At 42.7% G+C, this 24,965-nt stretch overlaps 1 protein-coding gene and 1 long non-coding RNA gene across 3 annotated transcripts in view; one reads left to right on the forward strand and one right to left on the reverse strand.

The window, feature by feature from the left end:
* Positions 1 to 12,798, forward strand: LOC123596068. The gene is made up of 3 exons (XR_006711508.1): positions 1 to 253; positions 5,614 to 5,629; positions 12,788 to 12,798. It is a non-coding gene; the product is annotated as an uncharacterized LOC123596068 (long non-coding RNA).
* Positions 1 to 24,965, reverse strand: part of KLF3 (Kruppel like factor 3) — a 34,766-nt gene that overhangs the window by 4,036 nt on the left and 5,765 nt on the right. Inside the window, exons 1-5 of one of the 2 annotated variants that reach the window (XM_045474275.1) lie at positions 21,186 to 21,352; positions 15,914 to 16,009; positions 8,017 to 8,503; positions 7,186 to 7,336; positions 2,039 to 2,199 (exon numbers count right to left, since the gene is read on the reverse strand). In XM_045474275.1, the coding sequence (XP_045330231.1) occupies positions 2,039 to 2,199; positions 7,186 to 7,336; positions 8,017 to 8,503; positions 15,914 to 15,970 (856 nt within the window). In that variant the 5' untranslated portion in view covers positions 15,971 to 16,009; positions 21,186 to 21,352. Of the gene's footprint in view, positions 1 to 2,038; positions 2,200 to 7,185; positions 7,337 to 8,016; positions 8,504 to 15,913; positions 16,010 to 21,185; positions 21,353 to 24,965 lie in introns of those variants that run through there. The other variant, XM_045474274.1, reaches the window with a different exon arrangement.

The following is a 24,965-nucleotide window of genomic DNA, read 5'->3' on the forward strand; positions in this document are numbered from 1 at the left end:
GAAAAACGAAAAGAGCTTATTTTTTCTGAGGGCAAAAGGCTATTAATTAGTAAAAATAGTGAAGCTAAGATTTTTGAGCTAAAACTCTTGGCAAATAGTATCTCCAAGGTAAGTTCATCTAAAAAAAAAAAAAAAAAAAAAGTGGGCAGCGGAGAAGGATGGGATTTTAAGAGTTCTTAAAGCATAAAGCCACTGAAATCCATTCTGAGGAGCTAGCAAATAATTTTGGTTTTGCCCTCAAGGGTAGGGATGGGTACCTTAGGAAACAGCTGGTGATCTGTATTTGTTTATCTCCAAGTCTTAAAGCTACCGAGGTGCTTAGTTATATGCGGTGCTAGCGTTTGTGGGATTTTTCTTACTATTTCAACAGGTTCCTAAAAATGAGAAGCCTCTATCAACCAAAAAATCTGGCAGCGATTTCAACATCTTCTGTTTCATCGACTGCAATTATGCCTAAGTATAATGCTCTAATTCAGACATACTAAAAACACAGTAATTCCTTCCTGCCCTGTCAGAAGCCGGGTTTCTCCAGCCCTGTCCTGTGGGATAATGGTAACAGGCAGCTGAGGAACAGGAGACCCTTGGGGGAAATCTTAGGGAGAGCCAGTATGAAGGCCCTTACAAATGAAAAGTATTGTTCGTGGCAATCTTACATGTTAATGGGCAAATGGGCATCACAAATTAATTCCCATTTACTATCACTTGTTCTCTAGACATTTTAAGGATTGACATCCCTTGGTATTTCAATGAGATATTCAGAACTGTATTGTCTGCTTTGCTTCACTGAAAATAAACGCCGAGGTATGTTTCCTGCATCTAAATTCTTACTCAAATATTCAATGTCTTTTTAATCTTAGGTTGGAAATTTGTAATGTCTACCTGTAGGGTCCCATTAATGCCCTGGGGATGCTTTTACTAGTTTTCTTGGCATTGCTGATTGGATGTTTCTCTGAACACAAGGCTATCGCCCTCAGTTCCCTCTGTAATTATACCGCGACAAAGCCCAAGAACTCAGTGGTACACAAGCCGACTTCCCCTCTGCTTTCTCTCTCCCGGGGAGTCACTGAAAACTTTACTTCCACACCACCAGCACTTTCCTTCCCCTTTCTCTTCCAAATCCCAAATTCTCCCTTTTCGTAAACATTCCCAATACAAATGACTCACAGAAGGCTCAAAAACAAACAAACAAACTACATGCTGAGTTAAGGAAACGTGCACAGGGGACCACTGCTGTTATACTAGAATTTCACACTGAAGGGTTTGAGGTTAGGTCAGATGAGGCCTATTATAAACATTAAGGACCAATACTGACTGCAATTAATCAGGCGGTGTAAATCGTTTGTGTATGGGTTCCTTAAGATGTTTTGCTTACAAAATGTTCAAGAGCAAACGTAAGTTTTATGTTTTCTTCACCCATATGATGAGTTTTTGTAAGATCCGGCTGCATGGTCGATAGTCAATACTGGACAGAATAAAAAAGACCCTAGAACAAATACGCAGGCAACAGCACAGAAGTTCCCTCAGTTTTAGGAAGACACAAATCACCCAAATATCTTTACTTTTCTTTCTTTCAACAAGTCTTCCATTTGAATTCCATTTCTGTAAACTGCTACATTTGTTTGTTCTGCATAAAAAACTGGGTTTTGCCATTGTGAATCCGATGCTGGGCAACACTGATTAAATGATGGCCCATATGACGGCCACATCCTTGATGAGACAGGCCCATGGTTAAGAGTACTTTTCTCTCTGCTCCCACAGCCTTTCCATCCCTCTCTCTGTCCCTTAAACGCAGAGTACAGAACTCCACTGTTACAGAATTAACCTTTAATCTACTGTAACTTATTACAAAAATAAACCCTTCATCACAAGCCTCATTTTTCACGATGAGCAGAGACATCTGTAGACAACTCTGCTAACTTTCAAGACGCCTGGAACAATTTCAGTATAATAACCTCTGAGAGCTAGAACGTTTGTTCTTGACGTTCCGTTTTAATATTTCTTAAGAAGCAAGACGGAGTGAGTCTTATATTCCCGATACCTGTGTGTGTTCTTCTGTGCGCTTTCAAGTGGGAGCTTTTAGTATACACCTTGTTGCATCCGTCATAGTCACACCTGTGTATCCTCCGCTTCCTCTGGGTGTCCGGAGATTCCACAGGTAAAGGTCTCTTCCCCGGTTGCACTATGACTGAAGGGTGATTCCTATGAAAGCCAATGTTAAACGTAAAACATTGAGTGAAAGGCTCTTCCTTTTCTTCTGTCTACCAAAGGCATTAACGACACTAGGCAAAAACAAACAAACAAAAAAACCCAACGAAATAAATAAAAGGAAATTAGCGGATCAACCCAAGAAGCACTGCTATATTCATTCAACAAACATTGAGTGAGCACCTACCATGAGCCAGGCACTGTGCTTGGCACCCGGACACAAAGATGAATAAAAACAGGGTTCCTGCCCTCGAGGAGCTCACACTCTAGGGGGAGACAGACATGTAGATAAGTAATGACAGTAAGAAGGGTTAGGTGCTATGCTAGAGGGAGATGGAGGAGCTAGGAGAGTCTCTTTCCCTCAGTAAAAAGTTGTCTATTTATAGTAGCTTGTGGCACTAAGCGATGCTCAGCACTGCGAATGTCTTTTCGCAGGCTGTCCTGATTTTCATCACTGTCCTTTAGGGAAAAATGAAAAAGGTCGAATTCCCAAATCTCAGGCAATGTCTACTGTATCTACATTTTATCCTTTACCTAATTGGCATTTCGCTTCTCTCTCAAAGATGACCAACTCACATTTGAGTTTCAAATTCTGGCCCTTCAAAAAAAAAAAAAAAAAAAAAACAGAAAGAAAAAGAAAATAATAATGATAATAACAGCACTGCTGTTTTCACCACCTCAAACCTTTACTGGTACTGTTATTCCTGCCTGAGAGAGAATTCGGGTGCAGCACTAGCAGTCAGGCAAGGAAGTGTCTCAGTCCTGACAATGGCTCCCAAGTGCAGCCCCGGGCTCTCACGGGACCTGGCGTCTCCCTGCCTTCCTGCGGCCGCTCACCCAGACCCACTCCTGCGTCGGCTCACCTTTCCAGGGTGGGTTTGAAATCAAATCATGTCCAACAGCATTGCTCTAAACTTTCTCTTTTTCTCAAGGAATCTGGTGGAGAGAAGAGGCAGATGGGGAAGAGCTAGGGAAAGTCTGTAAAGCTTTCTCAGGCTTCCTCTGCTGATTAATGTCAGTAATTAAAAAATTCTAATCTATTCATTTGCCTTCCTAACGACTAATTACTTGATACATTACAAGCTGATGGAACTGGCCTCCAACAGTAATGAAAGACTCGTCTTATAAATTTGAATCCAAAGTTCTTAAAATGTTCCAAATAACCCATGAATTTTCTGTACAAGCGTGGATGAGGAGAGAGGGAATCTGATGAGCATAAATGCTCGAGCTTGTGAGATTCAAAAAGGATGATAAAATTTCGCCATAAAAATCAAAAGGGAGCTCCTGAAATGAAACTTGCTTTTATCTTGGTAAAAATCTGAATACATGTTCCTTATCAGTAACTTTTCCAGGCATGCTAAGAAGTAAGTGGAAAAAGAATAAAAGGGGCATTGATTTTAAGTGATTTTACTTATTCCTCACATCTATTAGTAGCAAAGAAAACTGTCAGTTTTGAGTATCACTGTACCTTTCTACCTTGATGTTTAATGGGAGCAATACAGAAGGATAAAATAGCCAAGTTCAGATACATGGAAAAGTGAACATGAACTAGTGGGGGAGGGCAGGGGGACAAGGACTTCAATTATATAGATGTAGAAACAGAGAAAATAGAGAAGTGACAGGTCTATGGACACGTTGCGTTTATAAAGCTAAATTATTAATTTAAAATCCTTCAATAAAAAGAAGAGTTGTCAGTTTATTTTATTTCTAACTTTCAACCTTAATGCCATTGATTGAAACGTTTCATCTTCATTAAGAAAACTTCAGGAAATAAAATGCTGGGGGAAAAAGCTGAATGGTTGGTTAATTTGTATCTCCTATGCCTCTGGGATACTGAGGGAGTATCCCAGGTGACTTTGGAAGTCTCTCCCAATTATTAGATTTTATGGGTTGGGAATGTGTCTAACAGTTTCTGTGCACTGGTTTTGTCTGCCTTTTCCAGCTCATTTTGCATACAAAGGTACATTACAAGGCTGTGTGCTCCAACATCAAATCCCAGCTCTGTCACTGCGAGTCCCTGTGACCCCGGGCAAGGTATTCTCCCTGTGCCTCTCTGTAGAATGGGGACGATGATAATAATGTGATCCTAGGAAGTTGTGGGTAATATATACAACACGCTGCAGGATAACATCTGTTCCAGATGTAAATCTACTAAATATTATGGTTAATTACTGTTACTATTTTGAGGTTCAGAAACCCAATTGCAAACTTTGCCCCTACGGCTGTTGAATCTCGCGAAGAGTTCTTTTGGGATGTCCCCACACCACAAAGGGAAATCTCTGCTCAAGCTGACATCTACCTTGAAAGGTGGCATCATTCACGCCCCATTTCTAAAGAGCCAGATACTGGTGCAGGCAGGGGCTGGAGGGCAGGGTCTATAGAACTCACTCTTTCTGTACTCCCCACTTTTAAAGACGCTGTTTGGGATCCTTACAACCAAGAAATAAGAACAGCTATTACGTATCAGATACCTGGTCATTGAGTTAAGCCGACCCCCCCTTAAGTTTGCTAGAAGTCACATGCAATTACATGGGGGAAATCTGACCCTCAAGCTCTTCACTCTCAATACACTTCACATATGTAAAGATACAAAAAAAAAAAAAAAAAAAAAAAAAAAAGGAAGCTGATAGCCATTTGAGTGCCTTTAAAAATAATTCTAAAGCTGTAACTCTATGTCCAAGCAAATGGATTTCCAAACTGCACTTTGTATCCCACCTTTGGCAAGGAAGGGTTTCAGAAGGCAAATATTATCGGGCCTGCCTCACTGCAATGGGACTAGGCACTTGGTTTCAATCGATTCTTTCCTGGCTAGCTGGTTTCCTATGTGGGCTGCTACTGGGCACACTCCAAGACATTACTTAATCACATCTGTGAGAGAACTGCTTAAAGACTACACGTCCCAGTTGTGGCTAATCTGTTGAATTTCTTGAGGAGCAAAATGCATTCTTGGGTCAGCATTAACATAAGCATATTACTCATTAATCATTAAAAGCCACTGAGCTTGAGAACGTCAAAAGAATCTTAACTTAAAATGAGAAAAAATATTTTCTTTCAGTAGCAGAATACAGCCTTCAAGTATTTTTCTTCTGTAATGTTTTACAATGTAATTCATAATAACCTCGACTTTGGAATAACCCTTCTTCAGTCAATGGATTCCTCTCTCTTGGGCACGTGGCTTTATTTAGTTTTACAGCATCTTTTTCATCACCTGTGCAGGAACAATGACACGTGCAAGTCATGTTGCCAGTTAACTTGCCAGAGACACCTGGCATCATAAAAAAAAAAAAAAAAAAAAAAAAGGAGGTAACTCAGTCTAGAAGATGTGTCTATTTTGGCTAGTCCTTCTGTGTTCCCTTTCACCTGAGAGCAGGAGTGGGATGCACTGGTTAGATATGGACAACGTGGCAGGAAGAGCAGTCATCTGGTGACAGGAGGTCAAACCCAGGCCCCCCTGCTGTTCACAGTATGATTATAAGGCGAGTTATCTCATGTCTTGGCTCATCAGTTCTCCATTTGCTCTGACTCCCACATGCTTGTTATGGGGGAATGAAATAACTCCTTTGAAAACATCTGGGAAAGTTTCATGGGGGGCGGGGGCATTATGCAATTGTGAAAGGTAATAATGTACAAGTCCATCAGACACACTCTCTCCCTGCTGATGTGGCTGGTCATAGGATTCCATTCTCTTCTTCGCCTATCAGGGAGTAAAGGCCAACTACCTCCTCCCCCCAAATAACTACGATTTGGTACAATGGGCAATTAACGTGACCTACTACGAAGGCACCTACTTGGGTTGACTGTGGATAGAACTAGAATATGTTTTAAGTTCCAGAAAATAGCTGTTCGAAAGCCAGAGAATTCACATTCTGTTGCAGAATTAACTGTGTAAGGGAGAGGGGAAAAGATGACGTAGAAAGGTGGGCAGAACATTGTTTCAAGTTGGAAAAAAGTGATATGGGAGAAAGAAGATGGAAGGGTCCCGGAGGAAACAATAACTGTTGCCTTTGTACTAGGAAGCTGGTCATTAAATCCAACCTTGAAAGAGCCATAACACAAGACAATTACAAGAAAAATAATTATAATCAATAATGCAAATAAAGAGGAAACAAGGCAAGATTAAGTGACAAGCCCAAGGTCATACATATGGTGGAGAGCAGAGCTGGGATCCAAGATGTCCAATCCAAAGGTCGCCTTCTTAGCTACTACAAACACAGCCTCCAGTGTAATCACTGGTAGAAGGCAAGGATATCTATTGTTGCAAATCCCATCAATGATGCCATTTAACTTGTGTATGACGCCACCACATTATAGCGAGTTAGACCTAACACAAACTACAGTTCAGTGCTTGGATGTAGACTGATACAGAAACCTTCCTACTGGACTGCAGTTCTGAAGCAGACTGAACATTCCAAGGGCAGATGTGATTTTCAAACACCAGAGATAGTGGGTGGGTTACTCCAATGCTTAACTTCTCTGAGCTACATGGGCACTTTCTGTTGCCACCACTATTCCCAGGCCTTTTTTGGAGTGACTCCTTTGGGCTTGTGATGCCCCTTCGTAGAAACAGTATTATAAGTGACAATTGGAAGGACGATGTATGTCCTATAAAGTTTTCATGATCCAACCTTAAGTAGACTATCTGGAATACCAAATTCAATCCACATGGGGATTAAGACTATGGGAAACCTATGTACAGTCTGGAAGGATTAAAAAAAAAAAAGAATAAAAATGATTTACATGACAAGGTGGCAAAATCACGAGTGACCGATTTACTGCAAACTTGACGTAAATGTTATAAGACAGTCCATATAGTGGGACACGTTGTCTTTGGAGATTTTCCCGTTTTCCCAGTGGCGGCCCCCTACTGCGAGGTGTCCCTGGCAATCCACACCACACCCTGAGTTGGAAGCCTGAACTTCCATTCCAGGTCCCAAGATGCACGCTGCTACGCCAATGTCGGGTAGACCTGAACATACTTACTCTTGCAACAGTGCTTGCGGGGGGGACACTGAGTTCATTAAAGGGGGTGACATTTCTTCAGGATAATAATCTGTCCTCTGTGGTTCAATCCCAGGTTCTATTTTAATTTTTTTCTGTAATATAGGCTTCTCATAGGATTCAATTACGGGTACTAAAAAATAAAAATAGAAAAGTCACTCCATGTACAATTTACCAATTTCAGCTTTTAAAAGTTTAGTGCACAGCTTCTACCTACAATGCTGATGTGTGGAGTATCTGTTTGCCTTTAGCAAAATTATGGCAGAAACAAATCTGCGGGGTGTGTTTCCCCTGACAACCACTCTGGCAGCAAGTGGCATGCATAGGAAGCTGGACTTTGAGCACATCAGCCCCCAAATGGTTCTTCCTTAGGAATTTGCGTTATCACCTTTTAACCCCATGGTCTTCTGCCTCCAAACAGCCAGTAAACAAGGCCGCTTTTAGTAACCTTTAGTTATCACCATGATCAAAGGCATTTATTAAATTAATGTCTTTTTTGGTTGGCATTCAATGAAGCAAAATATAAAGTCGGGATCTTTAGTATCTCAAAGTTGACAATTACGCAGTAAAAGCAACCATTTCATGGCATTCATTAAACAGCCTGATTCTTGGGAGCTCTTCCAGTATCAACACTTGCTCCCCCCCCCCCCCCCCAACAAAAGAAAACGCCTCAGGCGGGCAGGCTCTAAGGGGAATGGCTCCTTGAAGAGTACAGGGGAGCTGTCGCTGCCTCCTCTGTGGCCCCCGCAGAGCCGGTGGGCGCAGACCCCAATGCTAGGCGGGAGCCGCGGAGCTGTCCCCAGTGGCGGTTACCTTGCATGCTGCTATTTGAGTTTTCCATCTCCTCCGACAAGGAGACCATGAGCGGCTGCTGGAGGTGGCTGGTGTACATGAAGGGGACCGGCTGCACCACGACGGGCTGGATGACGGGCAGGATCCCGGGGCTGCGGATGCCGTGCCGGGACAGGGCGGCGGCCATCACCGGGGGCATGGACAGCGGCACGCCGAAGGGCTGCACGCCCGGGGGAGGCGGCGAGTACTTCTTCATCGGTGGGCTGGAAGAAGGCATGCTCAGGCCAGGCGAGGCTCTCCGGTGCGAGGGCTGGAACTTCAGTGAGGAAGGAGAATTCCCCGCAGAGGGCGGCGAACTCCGCTTGTTCACGGTCAGGTCCACTGGCTCCATCTGCATCCCGTGAGACAGGGCCTCCGGGGTCTGGAAGAACTTATCAGGTAACGGCGTGGAGTAGATGACTCCGTACTTGTTGGGCTTCATTGACTCCATGTAATTAGATGGGTATGACTATTGGGAAGGAGAAACAGAAACGTACGAGCAGTGACACAGGTGCATTCGCCTGAAACATGAACTAAGACGAAAATGTGCAAGAAGGTGCTCTCAGTTACGTGGACCTCCAAAAGCGGTTTACATTTAGATACCGACCCTTGAAAACGTTAGGAGGGGGCTGGTCTAGTAAACTTTAAGGTTAATGGGATAACCGTGAAAAACCTCACATTTAATTCTAAGATGTTTCCCATGTCAAATGTTAAGGTTGAGGTTGACACCCGGCAAAATTCTGAAACAGGTTATAAACAGAAGACTCGTGGGCCTTTATCGGGAGAAGTTCCAAGTGTTGGGGTTCACCAACAACCAGCCAAGCCAATGAACCTCGTTGCTTTGCTGATGGGGCTTCTGGGTCGGCAGGAAATGCTCTCCATCCTTCACCTCAGCAGGGCATTTACAGTCTCACGACACACTTGTGTATACTACGGAGAAACAGCTGCACAGTAGTACCTTTGCGGGCAGGGGGCTTTAGCTGGTGACCAACCATGACTAGGGTGACCACAGTCCTGGTTTTCCCGGGATGGTCTGTGGTCTGGTTTTAGCAGTAATAGCCCTACATCCCAGGAGACACTGCAGTCTCAGGCAATCAGGATGGTCAGTCATCCTCCCCACCTATATTTTGAAGGTCACCCACCACAGCGTAATCATATCCATAGCCCCAACGCATTCAATGGTCTTATTCCAACAGTTTGAATGAAGCTGAAGGTGACCTGATTTCCAAATTTGTGTGTGACACAGAACTATAAGAAACAGCTAACATGACACAAACAAGGTCCCGTGATGCTTGAAGTGGCTTTGACTTGCACACAAACCAAGGCCCAGTGTCTGTACCTCTATATCTTGCTACCACCTCATCAAAAGAGGATGATCAATGGTCTGTTTCCTCCAAAAAACTAAGGTCTGTCTTACAACTGACCTAATCTATCTTTAAATACCTTTCTCTCTTATGGATTCAGAATAATGGAATATTACCAACTTTAAATACAAATCAATCTTAATCATTGCATACTATGGGTGTGGTCCTTGGCCAGGGAATTCACTAGAGTTACTTTTAAAAAAAATGTTTTTTAAAGTTTATCTATTGATATTTTGAGAGAGAGAGAGAGAGAGCACCAGCTGGGGAGGGACACAGAGAGAGAGAATCCCAAGCAGGCTCCACACCATCAGTGCAGAGCCTGACACAGGGCTCAATCTCATGAACCATGAGATCACTGCCTGAGCTGAGATCAAGAGTCGGACACTTAAGCGACTGAGCCACCCAGGCACCCCTACAAGAATTAACTTCTATTCCTTAACTAAACTTGAAAAAAAGTCTTTGTTGTTGGATGCTTTTTAAAAAATTAAACTCAATATAAGCTATTTCCTTTACTCGTAGGTATTTTAGGGAAGCTGAAATTTTTAGTGATAACATGTCAAGTCCATCTGCAGAAAACTACTTGTATTTGAATACTGTATAGTGAAAGTGATCAGCAACATGCTATGCCTCTCTTCCAGCTCTAAAAGCCTATGCATTCCAGATTCTGAGGCAGTACCAGCTCATGATGCAACCAAGAAAACCCACCAATGGAGCTTAAATGCATGATAAATTTCTGGGCTACCCCAGTCCCCCAGTGGCCACTATTGTGAGTAATAAATAATTGTGGGTCAGCAGTGGTGTGTTTTGTTGTTGTTGTTGTTGTTGTTGTTGTTGTTGTTTTAACTGGGATTACTACCGAGATCACATCCTTTCCTTTCTGGGACTCCACAAGTGAAATCTCCACCTGGCTATGCATCAGAATCCCCAGAGCTGCTTCTAAAACTCCCTTCTCCTGGGCAGCATGGGACCTGGCAGTATTTATCTTTATCTGCTTTTGAAGTCAGTTTCTCATCGTTAAGATTATGTGTTTTGTTCTTCTGTCCCTTCTTTATCCCTGACAACGCAATCTCTGTAATCTCGTAGAGCAGTGATTCTTGCAGTATGGTGCACGTCTCTCTGGGGGTACCGAAGATACTTCGAGAATACACAAAAAATACACAGTGCTTTAAAATGGTTACGTGTTTATTTAAATGCGCAAGAAAAAAACTTTTTTTTACAGTAGTGATATAAACTTCCTTTTCAGAAAAAATTTATTACGTTAAAAAAGCAATTCTACAAAAAAGAGGGCAAGAAAAATTACTAAATATTAAAAGTGCAGGTGCCACGAGGATATGGCAAAACTTGTCAAGGTGACATTGAACACCCGTATCCTAGGAGGTCGTGAGGTTAAAATTAAAATTGGATTCAATGAGATAAGGAGCTTAACACACACTGTGGTGCTCGAAGTCCCTTCTCTTTCTAGACAAGGAGTTGCACTATAATGGATTTGAACTTCCCAATCAGGGCTTCTCAAACTTTACTGTGCACGAAGTCACCAGACGATCTTGTTAAAATGCAGATTCTGAATTTCTGGGGAGTGGCCCTAGGTGCATAGACCCCTTTTGAACAGCACGGCTGTAAATGATAAAGAGATACAGAATAAAACCACTAATTTCTGGTATGAAAATTTGGTAAATCATTCAAATACAATTTAAAAGGGGAAAGAATTTTCACTGATAATACTGCTTAAAAACAAGGATGTGGAAGGATATACAATCAGGAAATGCAAAATATGTAAGTGGTTGTCTTTAAAGACAGCTTTGAGTTAGGTATCAAGAATCAAAAGGGGAAAGGATCAAAAGGGTTCTTTAGAACCAGGCACACATAAGTCCACCAAAGGTGAGAGACCCAAACATGCAGCCATAATAATATTAAATACATTTACATTTAAATATTAAAATAAAGAACGTTAAGAGGCACAGATTCACTAACAGAAAAAAAAAAAAAAAAGAAAAGAAAACAAATTCTAGTATGTACAATAAGGGTTTGAAGACATAATTAAATACAGGGGGGAAACGATTTCTTCTGGTTCTCAAGGTTAACATGCCTTCTATAAATCTCAAAAGGGCAAAAGTTCTGGTGCTAGAAACAAAAATTTAGGAAGTGGAAAGCATTTTCCCAATTGTTTCTACTCACCAAAATGTAGCTGCTCCCATATTTTCAGCCCTATTCTTCAAAGACCTCCCTATGACCTAGATTTTAATGCCAAGTTATTGGCAGTTAAATAGAAAGCAAAATGAGGACACACTTTTATTGCTGTCATTGCTGGGTTTTTTCTAACTGTGAGGTGAGTTTAAGGAAAGTAGGAATTTAGAACCTGGGAGATTTGCAAATTTAATAATATTCTCAGGTTTCTCAAGCCATAAAAAAAAAAGAGAAAGCCATACATAAAGTCCAGTTTTAGAAACATGATGCACATTTCTGCTGAATATGCTCTCCAGTGAATGCCCCCCCACTCCGTCCCCCATTCGGATGTGATGGGCGGTGTTTGCAAGGCTATGGGGCCAAAAGGAGGAGGGTACACATTTGGATACACAACAGAGTACACAATTAACTATCTCCAGTCTGACTGCCTTGTAAAAGGGTTAAGAAATGTGGTTTCTCAAACCATCTCACTAGAAAATTCCTTAGCAATGTTCATCAGAACCTTCTATAGGACGTGTGTGTTTTAGTTATTTGGGTGGAGCACACAAGCTACTACAATCAGCCTGCAGCAATCTGGTTCTCCACAGCCTAAGGACTCATCCAAGGCTTGCTGCGGGTGTGTGCCTTAACTGAGTACACCCTGGTAATAGTTGCTTCTGCTCTGTTCCAGACCTGTGCAGTCTTCTAACAAAGCAGTGCAAATAAGTGTCGCACTAGCAGCAAATCCAAATAGGAGGCAAGTGCTGATGAAGTAGAAAAGGCTCCTCTGGCCACTGATGGACACCCAATGCCCCGGTGCAGACTGCTCACCCAAGGATGCCTGATATGCTGGAGCAGAGCAGCCTGCAGACCAGACTCTGGCAAGGGTCTCTAGGACCTTCTGGCCCTCACTAGGGGTGGCCGTGGGTTGTACTTTCTGAGTTGTAACTGACATTCACGTGTTCAAGCCGCACACCACATGTAATTCATTTGAGGATCGCTTCCTCTCATTAGAATGGGAGATGAGCGTCTGGCACGGGTGCTCACCAAACACTTGATGAATGAATGAAGTGAATTAATGCACCCTCTGAGCAAGTTTTTACTACTGTCAAGACCAAGGAAAGTATCAGTTCTTTTGATTCTCCAAAATAATGATTTTAATTGTGATGGGGATAAAGGCACAGGGTTTGGATGATTTTTCAAAGCTATCACTGTACTTAAGTGAGAATTCCAGTCATTTCTTGTTTTATGGGGAACGGTTTTGGTGAGTTTTCCATCCCAAGACAGTTTAAGTGGATGGGGTGACTGCACGAAACATGGATGGAGTCTCTATTTCACTGCTCATTAATATGAAAGAAAAGAGTGAACATCCGTGACAGGGCAATGGCAAGTCAAAGGAATCTTCATACCAAGGGTGGGGTTCCCATTGCAAGAAGGCGTGGTGCGTGTATAAACAGACACTCTGGAAACAGCAAATGTCATACCCTTCTATGCAAACAAAAGTAGAAAGCTCTCTTTCTACCAGGCTCAGAAAAGTCATGTGTTTCTGTTGGAACAGAACAGAGGCACTACTGATTTTAAGTACTTCTCAACCTGGAAGGAGTCTGTTAGAGGGACAATTTTCATTACAAGAAAAAAACAAAAAACAAACAAACAAAAACAAAACACTTTCTTTCTTCAAAACTAATCTTCCTATAGGGATAAAATATGAAAATACTTTTTAAAACTTTGTCTTCTTTCTCACTTCCTGAATTAAATTAATTTTCAACCTTCTTTGAAAGTGTACTCAAATGCTTTCAAGAAAGCAATTTCTTTTACATGTGCGTTCTATATTCACATGCTACCTCATATTCTATATGTGATCATCTCCAATTTTACAAATTAAAAAGAAAAGAGGCTCCAGGAGCTGCTGGTGGTTTGCCAACATTGCATCGATAGTAAGTAGCAGAATACAGCACAGGGTGGGTTTCTACTCTGTTCCCCATTCTTGCAAATTTTAATAGGGCAATCCAAAAACTTAGTGTTTGCCTCCAAGCACAAGGTTTATTAGCAGAGGACGGCATTGAAGGCTTCTATTTCACTAAGAGAGAAATGACACTTCCTTACTTTCTCTAAACTGTAGCAAAATGCCAAATAGGTAATCAGCCTTCAGGTCAAAGGTGGATTTAAAAAAAAAAAAAAAAAAAAAAAGGAATAAAGGAATAATAAATTAGGTTTAGCACACTCCACCTACAGAGGCAGGAGAGATAAAATTTGAAGATTCCAGAGTGGAAACAAAAGCTTTTTATTTAACTTTGTTAACTAAAATAATAACAACATTCCACTCCCCAAATGCTTCCACTAACTGAGGCTTTGCTGAAGCAGGAAAAAGAAATTTCATTGTAAGGACTGACACTAACTTTTGGTGAAATGATCTAATTAAATTCTCTAAGTGCTAGCTGAAAGTTGAAAACTAGAGACCATTAATTGCAAATTTCCTTCTACATATTTTAACTTCATATATTTATATAAGTTACAGCATTATAACTGTTACTTCAAATTCATTTTATTTCCTTTTTTTTCAGTCAAGTGCATTTCCTTACACTTAATTATATCACACCAACTTAGCAATGTGGATCTTCATTTGAGCTTTAAATTGGCTCTTGAGCCATATTTTCATGCTTGATTAAAAGCATGGGAAGTATACTGAATATTAAATGCATCAAAGATGGTTCTGCATCATTTATAAAATTAATCATCTTCTCCGGTACTAAAAACCTATTCATATTTCAAGGATATAATTAATAGGGAAATTTTACACCTCAATTTTCCTCCAATGTGATCATGCAATAGTTTGGTGTAAGGGGTTGATGAATACGGGGACAGCACGAAATAACATCAGAAGTCAATTTACTTTTTTGATTAATGAAGTTCTTACTGCTCGGTTATTATCACATTCAGACACTTGGTTATCCAGTTATCATGCTGGAATGTAAATGTTATTTCCTTAAAGTCACTTGGACCTAACTTTTCATTGTACACAGTGGTAAACACTTCACTGGCTTAGTAATATCCATGGCAACTCAGTTCCAAGGGCCTCCGAGTGACCCCTATGTCTTGTATAAACATTTTTGGCAGGAGCCTCGGCAGCCGATGCATAAGGATGATCTAATTTTGCAAGCGTGTCATTACCAACCTTCAGATACACAACGCAGGCCAAGTTTTTCCCCTTGTGACTATTTTCCAAGCCATGGAAGAAAAGAGCAAGGCACAGTGGGAGCACTGTCTTGTTACTTCATATTCACTCAACCAGATCACCGTAGGTGGACGCCACCCCCTGACTCGAAGTCCTTGGACCCCTTTCTGTCCTTGTCCGTGCCCCATGTTCACAGCACCAAGGCTGTACCTACGGAAACACCTGGCCAAACTCCTAGCCACCTGCGGGGAGAAGCATCTAGATGGGCCGGGCCCACAGAGGGCTAGCTTAGCACAAAGGTGTTGAAAGACACACGGAACAAGATTCCCTCCCAGCCAGACTCTCCCAAGTGGAAAGGAATCCCGTTCTCCCCGCCAAGTTCTCTTCTTCGCTAGCTTCTCCTCAGCCATCTCATACAGTCACAGCGCAGCATAGCTGCTGTCATAGGTTTTTAAGCAAATCTTTTTATTCTGAATGCATTTACATGCAGGAATGAGGACTTTTTTTTTTTTAGGTTTCATCTTTTTAAATCAGCTCTGTGAAGGACATGCTGAACACCAAATGAGACAAACTGGAATATTTTTTTTCTTCCTGTATTAAAAAAAGACATTCACAAACATTTTAAAGAAAATCTTCTTTCTATATAATTGGGGTGATCTTCAATAAAAAAAAAAAACAACTCAAAATAATCATGTTCTTGATGCAGATTTCTTATAAAAGTACATTCGAAAATTGCTTCCTAACCATGATAAACATTGAGTACAGGATTTTTCTTCTTTTTTAATGTCCCCAGATCCACATTAATTTTTAAAAATCAGCCTGGCTGAACTTTTTTTGGCTGAAACCAATAATCCCGAGAGCCCAAACTAAAAAGCTGGTAACTGAGGAGTTTCTGTAAGTCTACATCTGTCATGACCAGATTCGCCTATGACCCCAGTTCGGTGCGATCACACCCTGAGGAGCGTTGGGCACAGGTCTTGAGATGTGGATCTCATTTATACAAGGGCGCACGGTTGCTGGGGGGTATTTGCTCCACTTACTCCCTGAGGCTTTGAGAAAAGTTTGTTCACCAAATGCCTGTCAAGTGATGAGTAACTTTAAGGAATAACACAACACACAATAATGTTCTTGCCACTTGGAATAGATAAGAAGAGGTGTTCAATTTTGGAAAACTTACCACGGAGACAGGGTCCATGGCCTCTTGCTTGACAGGGACTGGGTCAAACATGAGCATTCTTTTAGTTAAGCTTTCTAGGGTGCTCTGGTGTTTGGCCTAGAAAACAAAACAAGGTGTCCAAATAAATCCCAAGGTTACCTTAATATAAACCAGTAAAAATAAAACGTAATATTCCTCAAGCCCCTTCTCTGCTCCTTCCTCTCCCCTAGCCCCGGAATGGCTGGAATTTATTTTCCCTACCTATGAAAGATGCCATTTTACATAATTAAAACCAGATCCCATGGTCATAAGTAGATGAGAGCCAACTGGCATTTCTAACTCAAATACATAAACCCTGACATTTCTGGAACAATACGTACAGCCCCTTCTGAGCAACAAAGCTTGCTTAAGACTGCTGTACAACTCAACAGAAGTTCACATCACATATGAATGTGAAACATTTTTCCTTATGTTCATTACAGAAAACTCAAGAAAAAACCAAGACAACCAAAAGAAAACCTAGAACCAATCATCATTGATATCTTTGTTTTTATCCTTCCAAACTCTCTTTTTAAAAGGATTGTAATATGCATGCTCATAATTTCACTTGACAACTGACTGGGCAAATGTTTTTCTGTAAGTGTGGTTCCGTACCATCAAATTCCGTGTGCCACTGTGCGAACAGATCAGGTTATTTATATTATCCCTTTCTGTTGGGCAGTTAGGTTGCTTCTAAATTTTCGCCATTATGGGTGGCAGTGTCTTCATACTCATGTCCTGCACATTCTTAAATGGGGTAAATTTTACGTAGGGGAATTCTTGGATGAGAAGCACGTATATTTTCCAAACCATTTGATGTATCATCCAGGAAAACTGCTCTACTATTCCCACAGATAAAATAGAACCCATTTCCCAACATGCCCACCTGCAATGTGTATTACCACTTAAAAAAATAAAAACTGCTAGTTTGTTTCAAAATGGCAAACTATTTATATTCGAAATTGATGTGATTATTCAAGTTGAATCTTCTCCATCTTTATGTAGCACCTGCATGTCTCCTCGAGTGAAATGCCTATATTCAGGTCTCGAGCCCCCCCCCCCCCAGCCCCCCTGCCCATTGTTTTCTAAGCACGTTTCACACATGAAGACTGTTAGTCTGTATTCACTCCAATTCCTCATTAGGAAATAAGCCAATCTTTAGCCTGATGTAAAGGAAGTGTCCATCTTAATCTTGTCTGGCCTTACTCTTCTCTTCTACTGTTATGCTCCTATTATCCCTTCCCTCCTGTGCTCTGTACTGGTTCACTTCGGCACTAATCGACATCAAGCCAACCCCTTCCCCACAAGACAAGATATTCAGTCTGCTCAACATACAACTGCATTCCATAGCTTTTGGAATCACTGCCTGGCTACTACCCAGATCTTGAACACCTGCTTCAGGCACCTACTATTCAAATTTGGTTTAAGGGTTCAGAGCTTTGGTTAAAGGCAAGATCTTTATTGGACCACTTTGGTTCGGGTCGAAAAGTGAATTAAGTTCCGGACTGCATTCTACCTGAAAAAGCTGCAGAAGTCTCTAGTTCTAGGTTACGTCCTGTATTTCCGTGTTAAAACTCCCCATTCCCACCCCAACTTCCACGACAGCGGTCCTGTAGTGCGTCATATCCATGCACGCTGCGTTATACTAAGAAACCTTCACGTACAATTATAAAAGTAATACTGTGCATTCTTAGTGCTCCCTTGCTCTGTTGAAGAAACACTGTTCTGGGTCTCATGACAACACGTGAGTCTCATCGTTAACTCAACATAAGGCTCTGACTTCGAATTTTATTTTCCTGCATCACAGTATGTATTATAATCTGTGAACACAATTTGATACCAGGCTGCTCAAATCAATGGTGCTAATACCCTCTTATGTGTGCCAGCAAAAACAAACCCCAACAGCCAGTGAAAAATGGATGATTTCATAATGAAGGATGAAAACCCCTTTTGTGTCTTAGGATCTATTATTAACCAGTTCCCAGCCTCGCAGCTGCAGAGATGGATAGGGTTCTAAGAATCGCTGTCCAGTGCCTCGCAGTGGAAACAAAGGATGTGAGATCTCCTGCTTACATCAATGAGGTCAGGTAATTCAGCAGCCCTGACCCTTGGCTGGCCACCCCTCCCCCAAGCCTTTTAAATTTAATTTACTCTTAGGGATTCATCCACTCTACTAGAGGGTATCTCGATGAGAATCCTTCTAAATAAAAGCACTCTTCTTCTCAGGTGCACAGTGAAAAAGCCCTGTTCTCCAGATTCAAGCAGGAGATGTGCCTGAGACCTGCCACAGGACTTAGACCTGCCATAGGACAACACTTCTCCCATGTTAAAATGTAGATGACCTCTCCTTTACCTGTAATGTTTTAGGAAGATCAAATGAAATTTAAAGCAAAACATAACTCTTTGTGCTGTGAATAGTTTCTACCAACAAATACGTACACAGGTTTTGGATACACATGCTGTATACATGATACTAAATCTGTTGGTTCCAACTTCTGGAGCAATGCCAAGTATTTGCCTCTTTGCTAAGAGACCTAGCCTTAGAGATCCGTCCCCTCCACCCTTAAAAAAACTCACACTGAATTTAGTTCAAAAGTGAGTAGCTGCCTACATCCTGCCTGAGGTCACATGAGACCTTGTCACTTCCCAGCTGTACTACTGCAATAGCTTCCCAGCACGTGCACGCCTCAGGGTACCTTACCCTCTTGACTACCAGCTAACAGCACACAATGGCATCAGGAGACGGACTCTGGGTCAAATTCTAACGCCACCATTTAGCTCATAAAGCCTTTAATGACGTTTCCTACTGCCCACAGCAGTGACGACCAAATCCATTTAGAAGTGAATGACACATTAGCCTACTATATCTCTTATCATTTCAAGACATTATACAAATCACTGGCATTTTCAATTTCTACCTTTTATCTAAATTTAAGGAAATTAATGCTTCATGAGACTTGTAATCATGAGAAAAAAGTCTCGCAGAAAGCATGTGCCCTAATGAAACTGGTTTATCTAATTAAAAAATAATTGTAAAGGTATGCTTATTTGTTCAGAACTGTACCTCAAGAGTAACTCAATCGCCGGCCAAGAGCTATTTCTCATTATAGAAGTATTTCAGCTAGTAAATGAAAAATGAGTGGGAGAATTAGAATATCTCTAACTGACCAAGCCATCGCTGGACAATAAAAATCTGTGCAGAATTCGAGTATCACTGCAAACAGAAGGAAACTCACTCACCGTTCCATCTACATGTCTAACTAGCACTCTGCTCCCAATTTGGTTGTTTCTAAAATGACTGACTATACTTTCAGTGGTAGCTACAGGATATGGAACAAGAGAAGGTGAGGGACACACAAAGAAAATGGAACACTCTGAACTGTTCACAAGACAGCCCTTCCTGGGAGGGGCGGTGGGATGGGACAACTTCACACACATCTCTGTGCCAATTTTTAAATGTATTACTTCTATAATTAAAACTTTTAATAGAAACGAGAGAGGGAAGCTAAGCTAGAAAGAAACCAAATTTAGGAAGAGAATCAAACACATTAACACAAATCGGGCTTCTGTTTATTGATTTTCAGGAAAACTTACGCTTTGTAACTACTGTGCCTATCTCTGAAGAGACCACTTTTGCTACTGGCATTGACCTTGTCTTTGGATTTTGGTCTAGAATCGGAAGAATGACTGCAATGTCTCCAAGGTGCCTTCCGTAGAACTGAGAAGTAGTTTATGCACTGAAAGAATTAGAACTTAGTGGCTTTTGTTACACATGGGCACCTCATGTACCGGGGATACAGCCCTCCTTAGAAAAGGCTAAGTAAGTAAAACGCAAATCTAGTAGGAAATCTAGTTCACCAACACTGACCGCAGTCTTAAGTAGAACCAGTAGGTGGCGCACTACAACAGGTATTAGAGGCCAAGGACGAAGGAAGTAAAATGAGTTTGCCAACCTCAGGGTCTTTAAGCCTAGTGGGTTTTAAGCAGGCCCAGGAATTCTGGTAACCATTTTATGTAGGTATCCCAGAGATGAGGAGCCCCAAATGTGGTTCTGTTTTTTTCTAACAACTATTTTCCAATCATTAGTACATTTCCATCTTAGTTGTATTTAACTTGCCAAAATCATTTTCCATAACTGGAACAATGTCATCTTCCCTGTTTTATTTTGCTGGGAAGGGCTGATACAACTGAATCTTCTCCCAAAAGGAAGAAAAAGATTTCCCTTCACTGTCTCTACTTACACTTTGGACTTTTCAGAAGCCAAAATAAGGGCCAGATTTTTGCCAAAATGAAAGAATGTGTGATTTATGTATTTAAAAGCTTTGGTGAATCCATTTACATAGTTTCAGAAGCAATATAGTTCCATCTCACAGTCCTATCCAGTCCACCACCACCCCCCTACCCGACAGTTGCTTTACGAGGGTACAAATGAGGGACAGAGCTTAGAAACAAACACAGCCCTTAACGTAAGAGGTAGCTATGATGTCACCAAACTTCCTTTGAAAGTAGCTTGTCTAGAAGCTAGAGCAAGTTTTATTATAAAAACAATCTTATAAGTGATTGCCCCTTCCTTAGAAGCATGACAGAGACATAGAGAGAATGTGTGTGTGTGTCTGAAGCGAAGTTTCTTGTGATATAGCAAGATTTGCTTCTGACATTCTCCCTTCTGGGGCACTTTCCGTATCTCTTTCCTCAGATCCTCAAAGGGTCCCTGCATTTTCCTACACGGCTTGTTTGTAGTAATCTTTGTTTCCCGGCTGACCTCAGCAAGGTGTAGGGAGAAAAACAGTGAGACCAAAGCGAGACACCATCTGCAAGCACCTTAACTCTCCCGAGTTTGGATGTAAAAGAGGAAGTGCACCGCCTTCCCTCACCCTTTACTCCCCAAAGGAACTGCAGGGGATAAGAGAAAAAAAAACCCAAAAATTGTGTGTGTGTGTGTGTGTGTGTGTGTGTGTGTGTGTGTAATTCTTGATCAGGAGAAGAAAAAGGGCAGGCAGGCATCCTTGCAGCTGAAGTTCCTCTCAAAAGAAACACTTCTTTCTTCACTTCTGTACCCAAACTCTTCCATAGTTCCGGAAGAGTCAAATATTTATTGGCAGTGGCCCTGGCCAGGAGTACAGGGGGCCAGGCAACAGATGTGAGAGAGCATTTTTAAGTTGGAGGCTCCTTCCAGAACAGCGAGATGCTGGCACCTTCCTGGAACTGCCCCCCTCCCACCCCATTTTCATATTCCTGGTTGAGTTTCACCTACCTTTGTGTTCTATTGTTGGTTGGAAAGGAAAAAATTCCATGGAGTGTTTCTAAATCTTTGCCCCTCACAAATTAGATTTAGCTATTCTGCATCAAAATGTTTTGTAAATGGGAAAGAAGTTAATTATTTAGTTCTAGATTAAATATAATGATCCAGTGAGCAAACAATCCGCCCTCTCTCCTCTCTCTGCTAACAAGCCACCCAATTTTACTTTCCTGCCTCCACCCATTTGCTCCACCCTATGGAGCGTTGCCAAGGCGAGTTCGACTTGTCCAAACAGGACATGGCTTCAGATAAGATTCTGTCCACACCCTGTACTTCGGAAAGACCGAGTGAAGCAATTGATTTTGCATGTAAATAGGGACAGGTGCAAAGGTAACAACCAAGAAAAATCCCTACACATTTCTAGACCAAGGCCCGGCGAAGCAGGGGTGGGAGCTGGGAAACCCAAACCCATATCCTTCAGGTAAATTCTCAAGTTCAAGGCTACCTGGTTAGTAGCATTCCACACCTTTCTTAAAGAAATTTTCTCACAAATGCAAATCATTCTGCCTACTAAGGTTACACAGCTGTTTTCCTTCTTTATGCTCTCAGACAATTCTGTGTTTTAGTTTACTGAAAAATGCCCATGATGTGTAATAATCAATCCTTCAGTGTACGTATCTTACGAGGCTAGGCTCAGCCCTCACAAGTCTCTTCTGTGAAGCGTTATATAATCAAACCCAGACGGGCTGCGTGAGGCCACACTGCCTCTCCACTGGTGCCCTATCACTGGACACCCACCCCACTCTACCCCAAGGAGCCTCCACCCATGAGGCCCCACCCGGGAGGCAGTGGGAGGCTGGGAGGGGCCAACTGGCTCCGGTCAGCAGCCAGTTCCTGGAAATTCCGGCCTGAGCAGGGATGGCTGGAACCTTAAAAATAACCAGAAAGAATTGTCAGGGTGGTGGTAATTCCCTCAGCTCCTGAGGAGCCTCCATTAAAAATTTTACCTCTCAGAGCCACCAAGCTTCTGGATGTGAAACCGTGAGCTAATACTGCCCTCACGCTTCAAAAGTAAACAAAAGAGAAGAGAGGAAGGCATTTCGAACCACTGCTATGTGAGAGAATTAATTCAACATGTCCCCAACCCAAATCCTACTTCTCCTTGCTCCTGCCTCAGAAAGGCTGCTTGCAGCCCCCCCCCCCCCAACCCATTTGCGTTATTTTCTGGTCATTCACCATGGAAACCTAGAGGTCATCTTTCAAGTCTTCTTCCTCACCAACTTGTCTTTCCATTCCCTACTACTGCCACTGGGAGCCAGGCCCTCAGTGCCTCAAGACTGTGTCACTGGATTTTCCCTCCACTGGTCTCCCCACCGCGTCCCTTGGTCCCTCCAATTCGTCCTGGTATTGCTACTTGCTACTGACAGTTCTCAAAGCCCTCTTCTCACCCAAGCTCACAAACCTTCCTCCAAAGGGACCCCCAGGGCGTGCAGAGTGGGTCCAGGCGCCCATGCTCCGCACCCCCTTTCTAACCGGCTGCCCCCCCTCCCCCCCTGCTCAAAGCGCCCCTCACGCTGGCGACCCCGTTCCCCCCACCCCCGTGCCTTTGTTCATTTTTGGCCCTGATGCTGGGCAACCGGTGTGGAATGCCCCGTCCCCTTCCGGCTTATCTAAATCCTCCTAATTCTTCAAAGACCAGCTCAAGGCCCTCCCCACGCAGTGCAGCAGGCTGACTGCGCCCCGGCTGATCTGAGGCCACCCCTTCTTACCTAGATGGGCGGGTCTTTTAAACGGTTTGTCTCGGACCACCCCCTGGATTGGGAGCACCTGAAGGACAGGAGTGCCTTACACTTCCTTAGTGGCCAATGGGCGCCCCCCTCCCAAGTCCTCAGAGGAGGTGAGGCTTGCTCACTAGTTTTCTGGCAGGCCTGAGGAATGGCTCTAAGAGCACTCAGCCCGTAGTAGGACCTCCACGGCTTTTGCTTTTCCTCTTGCCCTTGAGAACACTTGAAATTTCCCCCTACATAAGTAACAGGGGTTAGAGGGCCTAACCTGAAAGGAAACTTGTTAAACCAAACTTTCTTAGAAAATGTTACGGCTCCTACCCTTGACTTGACTGTTAGGGGTCCTCTAGAGACCTTATTAGTATCATCCTCCAATTATTTTGTATTACCTACCCAGGGAGATCTTCTAAACAAATCGAGTGTCACGGTCTCTCATCCTCTGTTTTAAAACCTAGAATAGAAGAGGGGGGAAGAAAAAGAAAGAGGAAAAAAAAAAAAGAGGGAGGGAAGAGGCAATATTGCGTGAGGAGGGAGGGGGAGGGAGAGAGAGTTTGTAGGTTTTTTAAGGATACTTCTATTGACCAAGGAAAGCAAGGGGCTAGGTGATGTCACAGGTTTCCTGCCATCACAGGATGATCACCATGTTCATGACTGAATCTCCAGGTGCTGTTCTTTACATGGACTGTGTCACTGAGTGCCTATCAGGTGGGTGCGTACTATTTGCCCATTACTTCTGAGAAAAATGGAACAATCTGCCCGTGGTCATACAGCTGCTAAGTTGTACAGCCAGGATTTGAACCCTAAACAGTCTGACTTCAAAACTGGTGAACTTGGCACTCTACTCTGCTCCCTCCCCAGGCAGAGGACAACATTACACCACAAACAGCGATCATGGGCTAGCGATTCCTTCGAACACATCTGTCCACAGGGGATGTGGAATGCAGGGACCCAGTAGTTAATAGTAGTGGCGACTCAACTCCTCTCAACCGGCCCCTGCTGCTGACCCAGTGTCTTAGTGTGCACGTTTGGACACAAGATCAAAAGACTCATTCTGAAGGCCCCAAACTAGGCTATTATTCTTCCTAGCCAGTGCACCTGCAATTGGTCCATAAAACTGCTCGGAAAAAAACTGGCAGCTTTACCCAAGTAAATACGGAAACCATCATAATAGCTGTACAAAGGCGGAAGGGTCAGGCCCTCACCCCCATTTTAGGAATGAGGAAATGAAGGAACAGGGGTGAAATGACTCGCCCAAATTTGCAGAGCTGGTTGGAGCTGTAGCCAAGACCAGAAACGCATCTGCCTGCAGACCCAGGGGGCTTTCTGCTCTGCTTCAGAGTCTGGGCCATGGGAAGGGCTTTTTTAAGCAGTCTTCTCACACTGGGGTCACTCCCCGGGTAACAGAGGGTATGGGATGTGTGCAGTGCCTGCTGGCCCAGGTTAGGCAGTGCTGTGGGGAGGTTCCAGAGGGTAATTAAGATTTCAAAATGCCTTTTCAGGTTAGATCACTCGGGACTTACTCCATCCTGTGGCATAACTAATAATAATGACTGCACATAATTTGAGATTAGCCCTAATGAGTACGTGCTCAATAAATACTTATGAGATGAATAAATGAATGGATGTCAAACTACCCTTCTTACACGTGAGGATAAAAAAAAGGGCAAGGGCCTTGCAACGATTGTGTACCAGGTGCCATACTAGTGAAACTTGCCAGGGGCCAGTGAAGCTAGCTAGCCTGAAGATCATCTTCTAAAACCTAAAACGCAAAGTTAGCGTGAAAAGTTTGGGAGGCTCGGGAGAGGAAAAACTTCCTTGTTTGGAGAAAGGAGCAGAATAGGAACTTGAAGTTGGTAAGGAAAGTAGTTTTAGGGTGCAAAGCTTTGGAAGGTAGCAGGATATAAAGCACAAGAAGAGCTGAAGGAGTGGATTTCAGTGATTAGACCGAAGCACAGAGGTTAGTAGTAGACAGAAGGTGTACAGGCCAAAGGAGAAAAAACCCACAGTTCAT

The sequence above is a fragment of the Leopardus geoffroyi genome, chromosome B1, assembly GCF_018350155.1.
Source record: "Leopardus geoffroyi isolate Oge1 chromosome B1, O.geoffroyi_Oge1_pat1.0, whole genome shotgun sequence".
In the NCBI taxonomy this organism is placed as follows: Eukaryota; Metazoa; Chordata; class Mammalia; order Carnivora; family Felidae; genus Leopardus; species Leopardus geoffroyi.